This window comes from Oryctolagus cuniculus, chromosome 4 (assembly GCF_964237555.1).
Source record: "Oryctolagus cuniculus chromosome 4, mOryCun1.1, whole genome shotgun sequence".
Lineage (NCBI taxonomy): Eukaryota > Metazoa > Chordata > Mammalia > Lagomorpha > Leporidae > Oryctolagus > Oryctolagus cuniculus.
In genome coordinates, this window is record NC_091435.1 from 16,652,252 (window position 1) to 16,670,050 (window position 17,799).

The 17,799-nt window shown below is 45.0% G+C and overlaps 1 protein-coding gene across 2 annotated transcripts in view; it reads left to right on the forward strand.

Moving 5' to 3' along the window:
• The first annotated feature begins 7,757 nt into the window (after positions 1-7,757).
• The window catches only part of LTN1 (listerin E3 ubiquitin protein ligase 1), a 72,766-nt gene continuing 62,724 nt past the window's right edge, over positions 7,758-17,799 (forward strand). The window contains exon 1 of one of the 2 annotated variants that reach the window (XM_008267154.4): positions 7,758-7,968. In XM_008267154.4, coding sequence (XP_008265376.3) covers positions 7,927-7,968 — 42 coding nt within the window. In that variant the 5' untranslated portion in view covers positions 7,758-7,926. The remainder of the gene's footprint in view (positions 7,969-17,799) is intronic. The other variant, XM_008267153.4, reaches the window with a different exon arrangement.

Here is a 17,799-nt window from a genome sequence, read left to right on the forward strand (position 1 = left end):
TGGCACAGCGCTGGCGGGAGTGGCCATTTGGGGGGTGAACCAACGGAAGGAGAACCTTTCTCTCTGTCATTCTCTCTAACTCTGCCTGTCAAAAAAAATTGCTATACAAACAACAGATTGTAAGTGTTAAAAAGCCAAAAATATTAAAATTGACCCCAGATCCAAATCAACTGAACTGTAAATAACACAGTGAAAGCCAGTCTTATCATTTGCACATTAATTTGATAAACTGCGTTTAAAAAACACTGTATATGCTGCTGTGCAGACCTGATAATTACACAAATACTCTGTTACACAGATTTTTTCTTCTCCCAAGAAGGATCTATACCAAGGAAACCTAACTAAATCGCTGGTGAAATTCCAGAAACGTCTCAGGGCAACCAAGAGTCAGTGGCAGTTCAGACAGCCCCTCCCCTGTCCAGCGGTCATTACACGTGCTTAGAACAAACTGAGTCCACACAACTGCTGCAAAGGCTACGGCGAGCTCTGCGCTGCAGCAGTCTTGATCTGACGCCAGTGGGTAGGAAGAGGGAGGTGGATCTTACGGTCCTTTGCTCTACCGGCGCAGTGTCCAAGGCCGCTCGCTGCGAGGGAAGACAGGCGCCGGCTTCCCACAACCGTGCTGGGGCCGTGACTGACTGGAGGGTTTCCTCTGTGGCCCCACCGCACTCGCAAACGGTACCCAGCTATAAGCGCGGAGACGACCACGAGGCTTCACGCATGCGCCTGTCAGGGCCGGCGTGCCCCGGAAGCAGTAGTCGGTGGCGTGCCTGGCATTGTCAGCCGGGGCCTCTGGGTAGGTTGTGTCCCGTCGCCACAGCAACGAACTCTGCATTTCCTGGCTTGGCACTTGCCTGGAACTCCTACCTGAGTCCTTAGGTGTAGACTCGCAGTTCGGGGTTGGGGGGAATGCAGCTGTGTAACTGAAATGAACTTTTAAAGCTTATTTTTCCGAAAAAGAGGCAATGCTCAATATTCTTTGGGATTCCAGCGGGAGAATTAAAGAAAAGGTGTTCCTTGGTGTGGAGATTCACGGTTTCCCCCACGATTTTAACCAGGGGTTTACCAAAAGAATTTTTTTCTTTTCAGCAGCATTTCCGATTTTGTAAGCCTGTACTCCTTTGCCTCTTGTCTTCCCCCATTTTATATATGCGTCATTCACTTTTATTAGAAAAACAATTAATATAGAAAATATAGAAATAGCGAATTAATCCTTGAGGTGGATATTTAGCAAGCAGATAAAATGCCATTTGGGAGGCCAGCATCCCATTTGGAGTGCTTGGGTTCACTACTCCTGATTTCTGCTTCCTGCTAATGCTCACCCTGGGAGGCAGTAAGTCATGGCTCAAGTAGCTGGGCTCCTATTGCCTACCTGGGAGACTTGAACTGACTTCTGGCTCTCAGCCTCAGGCCTGGCCTAGCCCTGGTTGTTGTAGCATTTAAGGAGTGAACCAGGGGATAACAGAATGAGCTTTCTCTGATTCTACCTTTAAAATAAATAATGAGCCTTAACCTGTGCACAAGACAAAACTGGACTGAATTTTAATTTTGCATTTTCTGGTATCTTATTTTTGCAAATATGGGCTTTTCAATTTTAAACCATACTGTAATTTCTACTTAGTGTCTACCTTCTTTCAGGAAACAATAGATCGTAAACATTTCTGTCTCATTAAATGTTTTTTTATTTCAATTTTTTTTTGGGGGGAGGGGAACAGGCAGAGTGGACAGTGAGAGAGAGAGAGAGGAAGGTCTTCCTTTTTCCGTTGGTTCACCCCCCAGTGGCTGCTGCGGCTAGTGCGCTGAGGCCAGCACACCACGCTGATCCGATGGCAGGAGCCAGGTGCTTCTCCTGGTCTCCCATGGGGTGCAGGGCCCAAGCACTTGGGCCATCCTCCAGTGTACTCCCGGGCCACAGCAGAGAGCTGGACTGGAAGAGGAGCAACCAGGGCAGAATCCGGCACCCCGACCGGGACTGGAACCTGGGTGCCGGCGGGTGGAGGATTAGCCTATTGAGCCACTGCGCTGGCCTTATTTCAATGTTCTTTAATTACTTAAATAACTTGACAGAGAGAGAAAGAGCTCTCATCCTGTGATTCACTCCTCAAATGCTTGAAATACCAGGACTATGATAGACAGAAACTGAGAATTCAATCAAGATCCCCCACATTGGTAGCAGAAACTCAAGTATTTGCACAACATCACCACTTGGGATAGGTGTGGGCACATAAACTGGTGTCTTCACTGTTGGACCAAACCCCTGCCCCTTTATTTTGTTTTTGAAATCTTCACACTGTTTTCCTGCAATGGCTGAATTTACATTCCTACAATTCCATTGACTGTTCCATTTGCTATATAAAAACTTACTAATTTGATAAAATCTCATGTCTATTATTGCTTTTGTTTTGTGTTTGGTGGTTTTATCCAAAATTTTTGCCCGCCCTAATACCTCTGTGTTTACTTCCAGTTATTTTAGTTTTAGATGTGATATTTAATTCTTTGGGCTATTTTTTAAAAGAGCTTATTTTTAAAGATCTTTATTTTTTGGCAAGATAGAGCTTGAGGTGTGGGGGGAGTGAGTGCCAATATTCTTCCAGGTGCTGGTTCACTCCCAAAATGACTGCAACTTCATCTTATTCTCCCAGATAGGCAGGGGCCCAAGCATTTGGGCTATCATCCACTGCCTACTCAGGTGAATTAGCAATAAGTTGGTTTGTAACTTGGACTGGCACTCTGATAAGGGACTCCAGCATCCCAAGCAGTGGCCTAACCCACTGTGCTACAGTGTGGGCCCTAAGATGTTTTTATTTGAAAGGCAGAGTGACACAGAGATCATCCATCTACTGATTCACGCCCCAAACGGCAATGCCATTGGGGTGTCCCTCATGGTTGGCAGAAACACAAAAGACTTGAGCCATCATCCACTGCTTCCCAGGTATATTGGTAGGAAGCCGGATGGAAGTGGAGTAGAATGGACTTGAACTAGCACTCTGATATGGGATGCCAGCATCAGAGGTGGCATTTTAACCCACCTGTTTAACACATATCAGAGTTCTATGCCAGAATGTCTGTCCCTAGAGTCCATAAATTTTTTAAAAATTTATTTACCTGAAAGAGAGAGAGAGAGAGAAAGAGATCATCCATCTGTTGGTTTACTCCCCAAATGCTCACAACAGCCAGGATTGAGATAGGATGAAGTCAAGAGCCCATCCAAGTTTCCCAAGTGGGTGGCAGGAACTCAAGTATTTGAGCCATCATCTGCTGTTGCTAAGACGTATTAGCAGGAAGCTGGATTGGAAGTGGAGTAGCCAAAACTCAATCTGACATTCTGATATGGGACAAGGTTACCTCAAGCATGGGCTTAACCCACTACACAAAATATCCACCCATGTTTGGTCTGTTTCAAACTGATTTTTGTATATGGTGAGAATGAGAGATAGGAGTCTGTTTCTGTGGGGAGCAACTGGGAGCAACTCGGACTAGACTAAGTTACTGGAATTAAGACTTATTCTATGCATCTGCTCTCCCACAATACAGCGCTGGGAGAGGAGGAAACAGCTTCTATACAGCTGCCTCCAGTTCAACCAATAAACTGTAGGACCTGCTCCTGATTGGAGGAGAGCAGCGTACTCAGCATGTGGGTAGCAGAGTTGGGATTGGTGGAAGAGGACTATAAAGGAGGAGAGAGACAACATGCACCAAGGAACATCTAAGGGGAACATCTATCTGAAGGAACACCTGTGCAGCCCCCGAGAGAGCCGGCCGGCGGTGTGCCGCTCCCCCGTGGAAGTGGGGAAAGTGGCTAGGGGGAACCGCCCTTCCACGGAGGTGGAAGGGATGGTAGCCAACCCGGGAAGAACCAGCAGCAAACCCGGGAAGGGCCGAGCAGACAAAAGAACAGCGCAGGGTCCTGTGTCGTTCCTCCACGAAGAGGGGGAGCGACAGTTTCTTCTACATGTGGATATCCAATGTTCCCAGCATCATTGATTGAAGAAAATGTCCTTTCCCTAATTTGTGTTCATAGTACATTTGTTGAAAACCAGCTGGCTGTAAATGCAGGGTTTACTTCTAGACTCTGTTCTGTTCTATTGGTCTAAATGTCTGTTTTTATGCCAATACCATGCTGTTTTGATTCCTATATCCTTGTAGTGTATTTTGAAGTCAGGTAGTATAATGCTTCCTGCTTTGTTCTTTTTGCTGGATCTCAAGTGGAGCAGCCAGGACTCAAATTGGTACTCATATGGGATGCCAGCCTGCCCACTGTAGCTTAACCTGGCTTCGGATCAGTGCAGCTCTGGCCATTGCAGCCAATTGGAGAGTGAACCAGCAGATGGAAGACTTCTCTCTCTGCCTTTCCTCTCTCTCTGTGTAACTCTGACTTTCAAGTAAATAAATAAATCTTTAAAAAATTTAAATTTAATAGTTATCTTCAATTAGGTCTTTTATTTTTAGAACTGGTTTATGGTGGAATGAGAAGGCCATGCCAAGGTGGCCACTGGCAAGCGAGTGTCAGTTACTCAGGAATGGCTTTGAAACCCACCTGGCAACGGAGCCTGCCTGGCAACAGGCTGTGATTGGTTGGGGCATAGACCGCCCCTTGACCAGATTGGTTGGTCTTGACTATATAAGATGTGGTTCCAACTGTAATAAATGAGTCTGCGGGCTGCTCGCCTCAAGCCTACTTTCACCCGACTCCCGGGGTCTGTGTGGTGACTCCGGGGTCTGTGTGGTGACTCCGCGCTTCTTGCCCCCACCATGCTGCTCCTCTCAGAAACAAATCCACTGCAACATTGTTGAGAAATCAACAGCAACACTGGTTTATTGTTTTATGACTTCAAAATCTTACCATTTGATTGAAAAGATTCATTTTAGTATTATTTGCCAAAAATTTACTATTTGGTCTCTTATTTTATTCTTCTGGAAAATATTTTTTAGAAACATGTACTTATTTATTTGAAAACCAGAATGTCACAGAGAGAGGGAGAAACAGAGACAGAGAGACACACACACAGAGAGAGAGAGAGAGAGAGAGAGAGAGAGAGAAAAGAGAGAGAGACAAATTGATCTTCCATTTGCTGGTTCACTCTCCAAATGACTAAAACATCCAGGTCTGGGCCAGGCTGAAGCCAAGTACCAGGACCTCCATCCAGTCTCCCACATGAGTGGCAGGGCCCCAAGTATTTGGGTCATCTTCTGCTGCCTTCCCAGGCACATTAACAGGAAACTGAATTGGAAGCAGTGTTGCCAGGACTCTGATATGGCATGCCAGAATCACAAGCAGTGGCTTAACCTGCTGTGCCACAATACTAGTCCTCTTCCCAACTTTAAATCTTGTTTTCAAAGTCCATGGAGGCTGTTGTGTAAGGATGAGCCTTTGGTGCGACAGTTAAGACACTAGGTTGTTTGTATTTCAGAGTACCTGGGTTTGAGTTCTGGCGTCACTTCCAATTCAGTTTCCTGTTAATTGGGAAGACACTGGGAGGCAGCAGATGATGGCTCAAGTACTTGAGTCCCCACCATTCATGTGGGAAACCTGGACTAAGTTTCAGGCTCCTGGCTCCATCTTGGCCTAGTCCTGGCTGTTGGCTGTTGGGCACATTTAGAGAGTGAACCATGAGGTGGAAGATCTCTCTCTCTGCCTTTCAAATAAAGTAAAAAAAAGAAAGAGATAAAAAGCAGATTATAGCTTACATTAAAATTATCAGTATTTTTATTAGAATCAACATAGTACTGATAGCTAATGTATTAAATGCTTACCATGTCTGTACTAAAATCCCTCTGAAGAACTCCTCAGTTGCCTTTACCACAATCCTTTGACAGGCATCAGAGTAGTTACATAACATGTCCAAATTTATCACTAGTAACCAGAAACTGTCTTCTGAACCAATATCATATGTAATCTCTTGCCATTTTTCCATTATTTGATTTTTCTGTCTAGAAATAAGAGCTATCTATTATCTTTTATGCCCCTCAGTAAATGTTATAGGTTGTTTTCCTAGATGAACTATAGATTTTATGACACTCTTAGTGATATATATTTCGTTGGAACTAGAAATAGCATCTAAAGATTTATTTATTTCTTTTGAAAGAGTTACCGTGAGAGATTTTTCCATCTGCTGGTTCACTTCCCAGACGGCTGCAATTGCCAGCACTAGTCCAGGACCAAGCCAGGAGCTTCATTTAGGTCTCCCACATAGGTGGCAGGGGCCCAAACACTTGGGCCGTGTACTGCTGCTATATCAGAAGTGGAGCAGCCAGAACTCCAGCCAATGTCCATAGGGAATGCTGGTATTGCAGACAGCAGCTTTACCCACTACAGCACAACACTGGCACCACCATTATATTTTCTAATGCTATTGTTGGCCAAATACTGTTATATTAATGGGACATAGTAAATACTAGATACTTAGTTAATATCTAATTACTGTCTTGAAGATTTATTTATTTGAAAGGCACAATGACAGAAGAAAAGACAGCCATCTTCCAGCCACTGGTTCACTCTCCAAATTGTTGCAATGGCCAGAGCTGGTCCAGGCCAAAGTCAGGAGCCTAGTACTGCACCCAAGTCTCCCACATGTGTGTCAGGACTCCAAGCATCCTCTGCATCCTTCCCAGGCCATGAGCAGGGAGCTGGGTCAGTAGGCAGCAGCTTAACCTGCTATACCATAATGCTGGCTCCTCCACTTTTGCTAAGTAGAGACATCCATGAGAGTGTGTACAATAAAACCTAACCAAGTTGAGCTCAGGAAGACTGAAGAATTTTGAGGTGGGAGAAATGGGCAAAAAACCTTTCACCGAAAGAACATCTGATTGAAGACCCTGAAGCTGGAAAGTCTGAGGCATTGTTAAGAGATTAAGCAAAGCTACGGTGGCTCACCCTTGGCATGAGATGGGACCCTGTGATTGCAGGATCTTGTGGCCAGTTTTATTAAACAGTGTGCACCCTGGCTGAAGTGAGAATGCATGTTTGCAAACCAGTAAAGAGGCTACTACCAAGGCATCCTTATCTTTGGTAGTGATGATGGAGATGAAGAGGGATCAATGTGACAGGTATTTGGGAGGCAAACTTGTTAGGGTTTGAGAGTTTATCGGACAGAGTGTATGACGGGACGAGGGTAAGAGGGAGACAGAGGGTATGAGAGAGGACCACTCTCAGGAGAGTGGCTTGTGCACTTAAGATTTACAGTGGTGCATTTCGCCCAGACAATGGAAGAGAACTAAATTTGGGGGTAAAATACATTCCATTATTGAATGTGGATCTGGGTGCCAAGATGTTCAAATTCCAAGCCTTCTGATGAAAAGGGTATGCATGTCTGTGGATCACATAAGAGAGATCTGGCCTGGATATAAATGTGACACAACCCTTCAAGTGCCACATGTCTCAAGACCACCTCGCACATAAAATTTTGGTATGTCAAAAGCGCGGGGGAATTTAGGAAGAGTATTTCCTAAAACAGCACTCAAATTTTGACAAGAACCACCTTATTAAAATGCTTAATTTTACTCTCCAGTTCCGAAGCGGAATGCCTAGTTGATGACCGCATCACTTTTAAGGTTCGACATTCTACCTTCCCAAAGGCTTACGGTTATGTATTCATTCTATCATCCTTGACTTAAACTGTTTCTTTACCGCCATTGCCAGTTTTGCTCAAGAGAGCACTGACTGATTTGACGCCATAGATACAAAGCTGGCCTCCTACTAGACTTACAGGCGCGGCTTAAACTGTGACATCTCGGTTGACCTCAAGGGCAGCGGCAGGCGGAAGAGGAAATGGGGCTGCAAAGGGGGCGGGGCAGGTGGCGGAAGTGGAGGGCCGGAGGGGGGAAGTTGTTGCACTGAGCGCTCTTCCGGCGCGAGCGGCCGGAAGTTGTGGCCCGGCTGTGTCAACCCAGGAGCTGCGGGCTGGGAGTGCGGCTTCTACCGGGACCATGGGCGGGAAGAACAAGCAGCGAACGAAGGGGAACCTGAGGGTGAGTGCAGGGTGGCCTGGCTAACAGACGACGCCTTGCCTGACAGCCTCAGCGGGAGGGTGTTGGGAGCGCAGTTGTGGGGAAGCGTGTGTTTGCGTGTGGACTGTGACCTGTCTGTTGTGTGTGCGTCCGAAGCGGGGTGGGTTACTCCTGAGCGCATTTGAGGAATTGCTCGAGAGAAGAAGGTGTTCCGTGCCACAGCTGTCCCCACCCGATCACCCACCTAACAGTTGTCTTTAGGAGAAGCTTCAGTGGTAGCTTCAGTCGGATGGCTGCCTGGCCGAGGTCGCGGTGGGAGACGGTGCTGGGAGCTAGGGGACTTGGGTGGGAGGAGGATAAAATGAGCTTGGTGTTCTGGGCACTTCCCATCATGGTCCTCCTGCATGTGGCTTCCCCGCACCGCTCGGGGTCAAGGCCAAAGTTCTTGCCAGGGAATACGGGGTTTATGTTGGTCAACCTGTCGCCGCTTTCCGTGTCAGACCCCATCTTCCACTCCCTCTTCCCAGCTCACTCTTGACCTTGCCTGGCGGGCTCCCAATGCTCTTCTGTTACGTGGCTCCAAATTTTGCTCCATGCAACCCAGTGAGGTCTCCTGTGATCTCCCGATTTTAAATCGTAGCTCTCTCAAGATCCGTGTTCTCTTTTCTTTATTTTATTACGTGGCATGGGACTTTAAACGTACTGGGTAACTTACCATCTTGTTTCACAAGGAGATGTATTTTGAAGGCAGATGTTTCTATTTGGGGCTGTCATGTTGGAGCCTAAAACAGGGACTGGCATATAGTAGAAGTTCATAGGTAGTTGTTTAAAGAAGGCTCTCAAGTTTTTTTTTTTTTTTTTTTTTTAAAGATTATTTATTTGAAAGGCAGAGTTACAGAAAGAGAGAGGGAGAGACAGAGAGAGGTCTTGCATTGACTGGTTCACTCCCTAAATGTCCAGATGGCTGGGGCTGGGCCAGGCCAAAGCCAGAAGCCAGGAGCTTCTTGCAGATCTCCTACATGTGTCCATGGGCCTGGCAATCTGGGCCATCCTCTGCCACTTTTCCAGGTATGTTAGCGGGGAGCTGGATCAGAAGTGAGCAGCTGGGACTGGAACCAGTGCCCATATGGTGCTGCAGGTGGTAGCTTAACCTGCTACACCAGAACACCAGACCCTCCCACCCAAGTAGATTCGTGTAAACCCATATGATTATGGATGTTATAATTTTATACATATATCTATATATAAAATAATGATATTTGGTTTGTTATAGCACAGTCCAATAGTATTAGCATGCTTTCTCTCCTGTTTTCGATTCAGTTAATTGTAGTGATTTCATTGCCATATTTTCTTAGATCTGTCACTTGAAATGTTTAACATAATATCAAAAATTACAGTAACTTACCTTGTTAGGTATTGTGCTAAGCACTTTGCTTACTGCTAGCAACCCTGGCCCCAATCCATATTTTCTTTTTTTAAAAAACTTTAATAAATATAAATTTCAAAAGTATAACTTTTGGATTATAATGGCTTTTCCCCCCATAACCTCCCTCCCACCTGCAATCATCCCATCTCAAATTCCCTCTCCCATCCCATTCTTCATCAAGATTCATTTTTAATTATATACAGAAGATCTACTTAGTATTTGCTAAGTAAAGATTTCACCCACACAGACATACAACGTATAAAGTACTGTTTGAGTACTAGTTTTACTATTAATTTGCATAGTACAGCACATTAAAGACAGAGATCCTACATGGGGAGTAAGTGCACAGTGACTCCTGTTGTTGATTTAACAATCGACACTCTTATTTATGATGTCAGTAATCACCCAAGGCTCTTGTCATGAGCTGCCAAGGCTATGGAAGCCTTTTGAGTTCACAAACTCCAGCCTTATTTAGACAAGGTCATAGTCAAAGTGGAAGTTCTCTCCTCCCTTCAGAGAAAGGTACCTCCTTCTTTGATGGCCGTTCTTTCTGCTGGGATCTCACTCGCAGAGATCTTTCACGTAGGTCATTTTTTTTGCCAGAATGTCTTGGCTTTCCATGCCTAAAATACTCTTATGGGCTTTTTAGCCGGATCTGAAGGCCTTAAGGGCTGATTCTGAGGCCAGAGTACTGTTTAGGACATCTGCCATTCTATGAGTCTGCTGTGTATCCTGCTTCCCATGTTGGATCGTTCTCCTTTTTAATTCTATCAGTTATTATTAGCAGACACTATTCTTGTTTATGTGATCCCTTTGACACTTAATCCTATCCTTATGATCAATTATGAACTTAAATTGATTGCTTTGACTAGTAAGATGGCATTGGTGCATGCCACCATGATGAGATTGATTTGGAATCCCCTGGCACGTTTCTAGCTCTACCATTAGGGGTAAGTCTGAGTGAGCAAGTGCCAAACTGTACATCTCCTCCCTCTCTTATTCCCACTCTTATATTTAACAGAGATCACTTTTCAGTTAAATTTAAACAACTAAGAATAATTGTGTGTTAATTAAAGAGTTCAACCAATGGTATTAAGTAGGACAAAAACAATACTAAAAGGAATAAAATAGTAAGTTGTTCCTCGACAGTCAGGACAAGGGCTGATTACAGTCCATATATTCTTTACTTATACCTAGATTCATGAATTGTTAATATTTGGTCATATCTATTTTTATTATTAAAGATTAAGTTATTTACTTGAAAGACAGAGAGAGAGAGAGAGAAAGATCATCTTCCATCAGTTGATACACTCCCCAAATGGCTGCAATGGCTGGTGTTATCCAGGCCAAAGCCAGTGCCTGGAACTCCATCCAGATCTCCAACATGTGTTTGGGCTATCTTTTGCTTCTTTCCCAGGTATATTACCAAGGGTAATAATGGATTGGAAATGGAAAGTCTAGACTAACTGGTGCTCATAGGGTATTCCAGTGTTGCAGGCTGTGGCTTAACTTGCTTTGCTACAGTGCCACCCCCCATATTTATTCTCTTTCTTAATTGTACTTTCCTGAAATATATAAGGTAATTGTGCAATTCAGATTTTAGATTCTTTTTTCTTTATATTTTTATTTATTTTTTTGAGAGGTCAGCTACAAAGAGAGGGATTGACAGAGAGCAAGGTCTTCTGTCTGCTCTTTCACTCCCCAAAATGGCTGCAATAGCTGGAGCTGTGCTGATCTGAAGCCAGGAGCCAGGAGCTTCTTTTGGGTCTCCCATGTGGGTACAAGGTCCCAAGCACATGGATCATCTTCCACCACATTCCCAGGCCATAGGTAGAGAGCTGGATCGGAAGAGGAGCAACCATGATATGAACTGTGCCCACATGGAATGTTGGCACTGCAGGCGGAGGCTTAGCCTATTACAGCAGAGCTCGGGCCCCAGACTTTCTTTTTTTTTAAGTGAGACTTGTATTTGTTTCTTTCTTTCTTTCTTTCTTTCTTTTTTTTTTTTTTGATTTATTTATTTATTTGAAAGGAGAGTTACACAGAGAGAGAGAGCTCTTCCGTCTGATGGCCCACTCCCCAGTTGGCCGCAATGGCTGGAGCTGGGCTGATCCGAAGCCAGGAGCCAGGAGCCTCCTCCAGGTTTCCCATGCGGGTGAGGGGCCCAGGAACTTGGGCCATCTTCTACTGCCTTCCCAGGCCATATCAGAGTTGGAATGGAAGTGGAGCAGCCGGTCTCGAACTGGCGCCCATATGGGATGTGGTACTTTAGGCCAGGACATTAACCCACTGTGCCATGGCGCTGGCCCCATAATTCTTAAATACTTTATTGTATAACATCTTTTTTTTTTTTTTAAAGATTTATTTATTTGAAAGGCAGAGTTACACAGAGAGAGAAGGAGAGGCAGAGAGAGAGAGAGAGAGACGAAGAGTGAGGTCTTCCATTCGCTGGTTTACTCACCAGTTGGCCACAATGGCCAGAGCTGCACCGATCCGAAGCCAGGAGCCAGGAGCTTCCTTCAGGTCTCCCATGTGGATGCAGGGGCCCAAGGACTTGGGCCATCTTCCGCTGCTTTCCCAGGCCATAGCAGAGACCTGGATTGGAAGAGGAGCCTCCGGGACTCGAAGTGGCGCCCATATGGGTTGCTGGCCCTGCAGGCGGTAGCTTTACTCACTGTGCCACAGCACCAGCCCCAATGTATAACATCTAAAAGTAGTTCTTTTCTTCTACATAATCATCAGCAATTATAACATGCGGAAACTGTAATTTTGGTGTATAATATACCATCTTGTATTGGCATTTCTTACGTTGTCTAAATAGTATTCTCTATAACCCTTTTTTTTTGTGTGTGTTTCTTTTTTTAAGATTTATTTGTTTATTTGAGGGGCTTAGTTACAGACAGGAGAGAAGGAGAGACAGAGAGAGAGGTGTTCTATCAGTTGGTTCACTCCCCAGATGGCTGCACCTGATGGACCTGGGCATATCTGAAAGCAAGGAGCCACGAGCTTCTTCCAGAATTCCTATATGGGTGTAGGGGTGCAAGCACTTGGCCATATCCACTGCTTTCCTGTGCAGCTGGGAGCTGGATCGGAAGTGGAGCAGCCAGGACTCCAACCAGCACCCAAATGGGATGCAGGCTGGCTCCTTGACTATTTTTGATATACAATTTTGAAACCATCTGGGATTCAATTAAGGATCAATCACTCATTTAGATATCACTTAGGTCCCTTTAATCCAATTTTCTGGTCCTTTTTTGTGTTTTTTTTTTTTGTTTGTTTGTTTGTTTTTTGAGGTGGGCATATTTTATGACATCATAATTTGGAAGTGTCGGGGCCATTTATTTTGCCTAAATTTGTTTTATCTAATTTTTTTTCTTATTATTAGATCCAGGGTAAAGGTTTTTTCTTTTTAGATGGTGATTCTTTCCTAGTGCATCACATAAGGGACATATGGAATCTCTGCCCTATTAAAGGTGCTATTTCCTTTTTTTTTTTTTTTAAGGATTTATTTATTTATTTGAAAGGCAGAGTTACAGAGAGGCAGAGTCAGAGAGAGAGAGAGAGAGAGAGGTCTTCCATTCATTGGTTCACTCTCCAGATGACTGCAATGGCCGGAGTTGTGCTGATTCGAGGCCAGGAGCCAGGAGCCAGGAGCTTCTTCCGGGTCTCCATGTGGGTGCAGGGGCCCAAGGACTTGGGCCATCTTCTGCTGCTTTCCCAGGCCATAGCAGAGAGCTGGATTGAAAGTGGAGCAGCCGGGACTTGAGCCGGTGCCCATGTGGGATGCCAGCACTGCAGGCAGCGGCTTTACTCACTGCGCCACAGTGCCGGCCCCATTGCTATTTCTTTAATTACTTGGTTAAGCTGGTGTACATTATAAAGTTATTTTTTAAAAAAGATATATTTATTTGAGAGTCAGTTACAAATGGAGAGGTCTTCCATCCTCTGGTTCACTCCCCAAGTGGCCACAATGGCCAGAGCTGGGAGCTCTGAATCAGGAGCCAGGAGCTTCTTCTGGGTCTTCCACGGGGGTACAAGGGCCTAAGCATTTGGGCTGTCTTCCACTGCTTTCGTAGGCACATCAGTGAGGAGCTGGATCAGAAGTGGAGCAGCCAGGGCTTGAACTGTGCCATATAGGATGCCTGAACCTCAGGCAGAGGTTTAACCTGCTGTGCTACAGTGCCAGCCCCTAAAGTCATCTTTTTCCATTGACTAATAAACAGTACGTGGAGTGGTAGCTTGAGACTGTGAATGTCCTGTTCTCCCACAAACTTTTACCTGTTGGCTTCAGCACTCTTGATGATTCCTGCCGGAATCAATTACCATGATGGTTTTAAAAGTTATGTTTAAGTACTGGTAATGTGGCACATTTAGGCTTCTGCCTGTGCTGCCTGCATCCTGTATGAATGCCAGGTACAGGTCTCAGCTCCTCCATTTCAGATCCAGCTCTCCACTAATGTGCCTGGGAGAAGTAGCAGAAGATCCTGGATCCCTGCCACCCATGTGGGGAGATCTGAATGGCACTCCAGACTCTTGGCTTTGGCCTGAACCAGGCCCAGCTCTCGGGGCCATTGGGGAGTGAACCAGCAGGTACAAGATTTCTCTGTGTCTCTCCTTCTCTCTCTGTCACTCTGCCTTTCAAATAAATAAATATTTAAAAAAAATCCCTGAGATTCAATATATGCAATAGTCCAAGAAATGAGCTAGTTACTTTTGTCTCATTTTAAAGATGATAGAACTAAGATTAAGAGAAATTAACTTGCCTAAGCTCATGTAGCTAGGAAGTTACAAAGTAGGATCTTCAGAGTGACATTCAGTCAACAAACGACTGATCACTGGATGCCATGTGTTCAGAGATGATAGATGGATGTCTGCCAGCCTTGAACTATTAGTCTGATGATACAAATATATAAGGAAATATTGTAATTATTTAAAGAATAGTGATAAACATATGAGCAAAAAGAACATGAATGGGAAAGGATGGTGATTTGGACATGAAGGAATAAGGTGTCCCAAACATGAGTGTTCTGAAGTACAAGTAGGGTTTTTGTCAGGCATTGAAAGTGAAGGATGGGGGCTAGCACTGTGGCGTAGTTGGCTAAGCCTCTGCCTGCAGCGCTGGAATCCCATATGGGCGCTAGTTCAAGTCCCGACTACTCCTCTTCCCATCCAGCTTTCTGTTGTGGCCTAGGAAAGCAGTGGAAGAGGGTCCAAGTACTTGGGCCCTTCCACCCGTGTGGGAGACCCCGAGGAGGATTCTGGCTCCTGGCTTTGGATTAGCTCAGCTCCAGCCGTTGCAGCCATCTGGGGAGTGAACCAGTGGATGGAAGACCTCTCTTTCTCTCTCTCTCTGCCTCTCTCTGCCTCTCTCTGCCTCTCTGTACCTCTGCTTTTCAAATAAATAAATCTTTTTTTTTTAAAAAAGTAATTGATGACGTCTTTTTTATTTCTGTTCACTTGGTTCCCTTTAGAAAGTAGGCCAGAATATTCCTTGTCAAATAAATTTCCCAAACGCAATTTTGCTTTTGCTGGGTATTTGTTTGTTGTGTATGTGTGTATTTTAATATTTATTTATTTATTTGGAAGTCAGAACTACAGAGAGGGTGAGACAAAGTAAGAGAGAGAGAGAGATCTTGCAAAGGCCAGGGGTGGGACAGGCTGGAGCCAGGATCTTCATAAAACACATAGGCAATCTTCTGCTGCCTTTCCCAGGCCATTAGCAGGGAGCTGGAGCAGAAGTGGTTCAGGTGGTACTCAAATCAGTGTTGCAGGTGGCTGTTTTACCTGCTATGCCTCAATACCTGCCCCTGGTGTTTTTTGTCTATTTGTTTTATGATTTATTTATTTACTTGTTACAGAGAGGAGAGACAGATTTTCCATTTGATGGTTTGCTTCTCAAATGTCTGCAAAGGCTGGGTCTGGTCCAAATCGAAGCCAGGAGCCAGGAACTCCATCTAGGTCTCCCACATGGGTGCAGGGGCCAAAAGATTTCTGCTGCTTTCCCAGGCATGTTAGCAGGGAGCTGGAGCAGCCAAGACTAGAACCAGCACCCAGATGGAATGCAGGTGGTGGCTTAACCCGCTGGCCATAACCCCGACTCCTGAATATGAGCAATTTGAATCACATGTTTTTATCATCCTTTACAAGTATTCTTGTAGAGAGATAAGAAATAGATGAGTTTGGATGAGTTTTAATGTCTTGGTGGTTGAACTGAGGCATTGCCCACTTAGAGGACAATGAGTGAATTTCTTTCAACAGTTCATGTGTGTTTTTTCTTTGTAACAGCTTCTTAACTTTTAGTATGAGAAAATTATTGTATATCAGTCAAAACACTGATTGTGATTCAAAACAAATAAATAGATTTGTATCTTAAATTGATTTTTATATCCATAATTTTAGCTCACAGAGTTTAGGTTAGGCTTTGTGTAAATGGAAGTGAGTGTATCTGCCAGTAGGGAATTCCCAGTTTATAAGCAGCTGTCATTATACCTGCCCCATGGTGATTTCTTAATAAATATTTGTTGAATGAATAGATGAATTGAAAACATGGGTCCTGCCGGCGCCGCGGCTCACTAGGCTAATCCTCCACCTAGCGGCGCCGGCACACCGGGTTCTAGTCCCGGTCGGGGCGCCGGAGTCTGTCCCGGTTGCCCCTCTTCCAGGCCAGCCCTCTGCTGTGGCCAGGGAGTGCAGTGGAGGATGGCCCAGGTGCTTGGGCCCTGCACCCCATGGGAGACCAGGAAAAGCACCTGGCTCCTGGCTCCTGCCATCGGATCAGCGCGGTGCGCCGGCCGCGGTGCGCTGGCCTCAGCGCGCTGGCCGCGGCGGCCATTGGAGGGTGAACCAACGGCAAAGGAAGACCTTTCTCTCTGTCTCTCTCTCTCACTGTCCACTCTGCCTGTCAAAAAAAAAAAAAAAAAAGAAAACATGGGTCCCATTAATGAGCTAACTTTACATCACTGTATGGTATAGCTATGTGTATATGCATTCATTTATATGAAAATTGGAAATAAAAATTTCATAAAATAGTATTTATGAAAATCTTAGCCACATTTGATATGTTCAATTTTAAGAATGTTCCATTTCATTAAAATTCTAGCATGGCCCATTAAATTATGAGCCACTAATGGATTTATATATACTATTTATTTAATTTTAAAATATTTTATTTATTTGAAAGACAATTAGAGAGGTAGAGACTGAGAGAATGAGAGAGGTCTTCCATCCACTGGTTCACTCCTCCAATGGCTGCAACTACCAGACCTGAGCCAATCCAAAGCCAGGAGCTTCTTCCGGGTCTCCCACATGGTTGAATCGGTCCATTCTCTGCTGCTTTCTCAGATGCATTAGCAGGGAGCCAGGTTGGAAGTGGAGCAGCCAAGACTTGAACTGGCACCCATATGGGGATGCTGGCGCTGCAGGCTTGGGCTTTAACCTGCTGTGCCACAGCACCAGCCCTTATATACACAATTTAAAAAACACTGTTTTAATGTTTAGAAAACCAACACATAGGGGCCAGTGTTGTGGCATATAGGGTAAAGCTTCCATGATGCTAGCATCCCTTTTGAGTTCCAGTTCGTGTCCCAGCTCTTTACTTCTGAATTAGTTATCTGCTAATGGCCTGGGAAAAGCAGTAGAAGACGGTCTAAGTGTTTGGACCTCTGCCACCCACTTGGGAGACTCGGAAGTATCAGCCACAGCCGTTGGGGCCATCTGGGGAGTAAATGAGCAGAAGAAAGCACTCTCTTTCTGTCTCTCCCTCATTTTCTGTGATTCTGACTTTCAAGTAAATAAATATATACTTTAAAATATGTGTCTTTCTTCCCCCCCCCCTTCAGATTTATTTATCTGAAAGAGTTACAGAGAGATTAGTGAGAGAGAGATCTTCTGTTCCCTGGTTACTCCCCAAATGGACACAGTGGCCGGGGCTGGGCCAGGCTGAAGCCAGGAGCTTTATCTGGGTCTCCCACATGGGTACAGGGACCCAAGCACTTGGACCAATCTCTGCTGCTTTCCCAGGCACATTAGTGAGGAGCTAGATAGGAAGTAGAATAGCCAGGACTCGAACTGGCACCCATGTGGAATGCTGGCACCCCAGATGCCAGCTGTGCCACAGTGCTAGCCCCAAATGAATAATATTAAAAAAAAAGAAAAAAAAACAGGAAATAATTTCTAGGATCATTATTGACAGGTTCTTGGTAACAGAAACATTCATCTTTGAGTAACATTGCAACAGATGAAAGCTTATGTTAGGAAGAAAAAATGTAGTCAAATAACTGTTTGAACCATGGGACTTGTCCAGGAATTAAAAGTTACATTTTGGGGGTCAGTGCTGTGGTGCAGCAGGTTAATGCCCTGGCCTGAAGCGCAGGCATCCCATATGGGCATCGGTTCAAGACCCGGTTGCTCCACTTCCGATCCAGCTC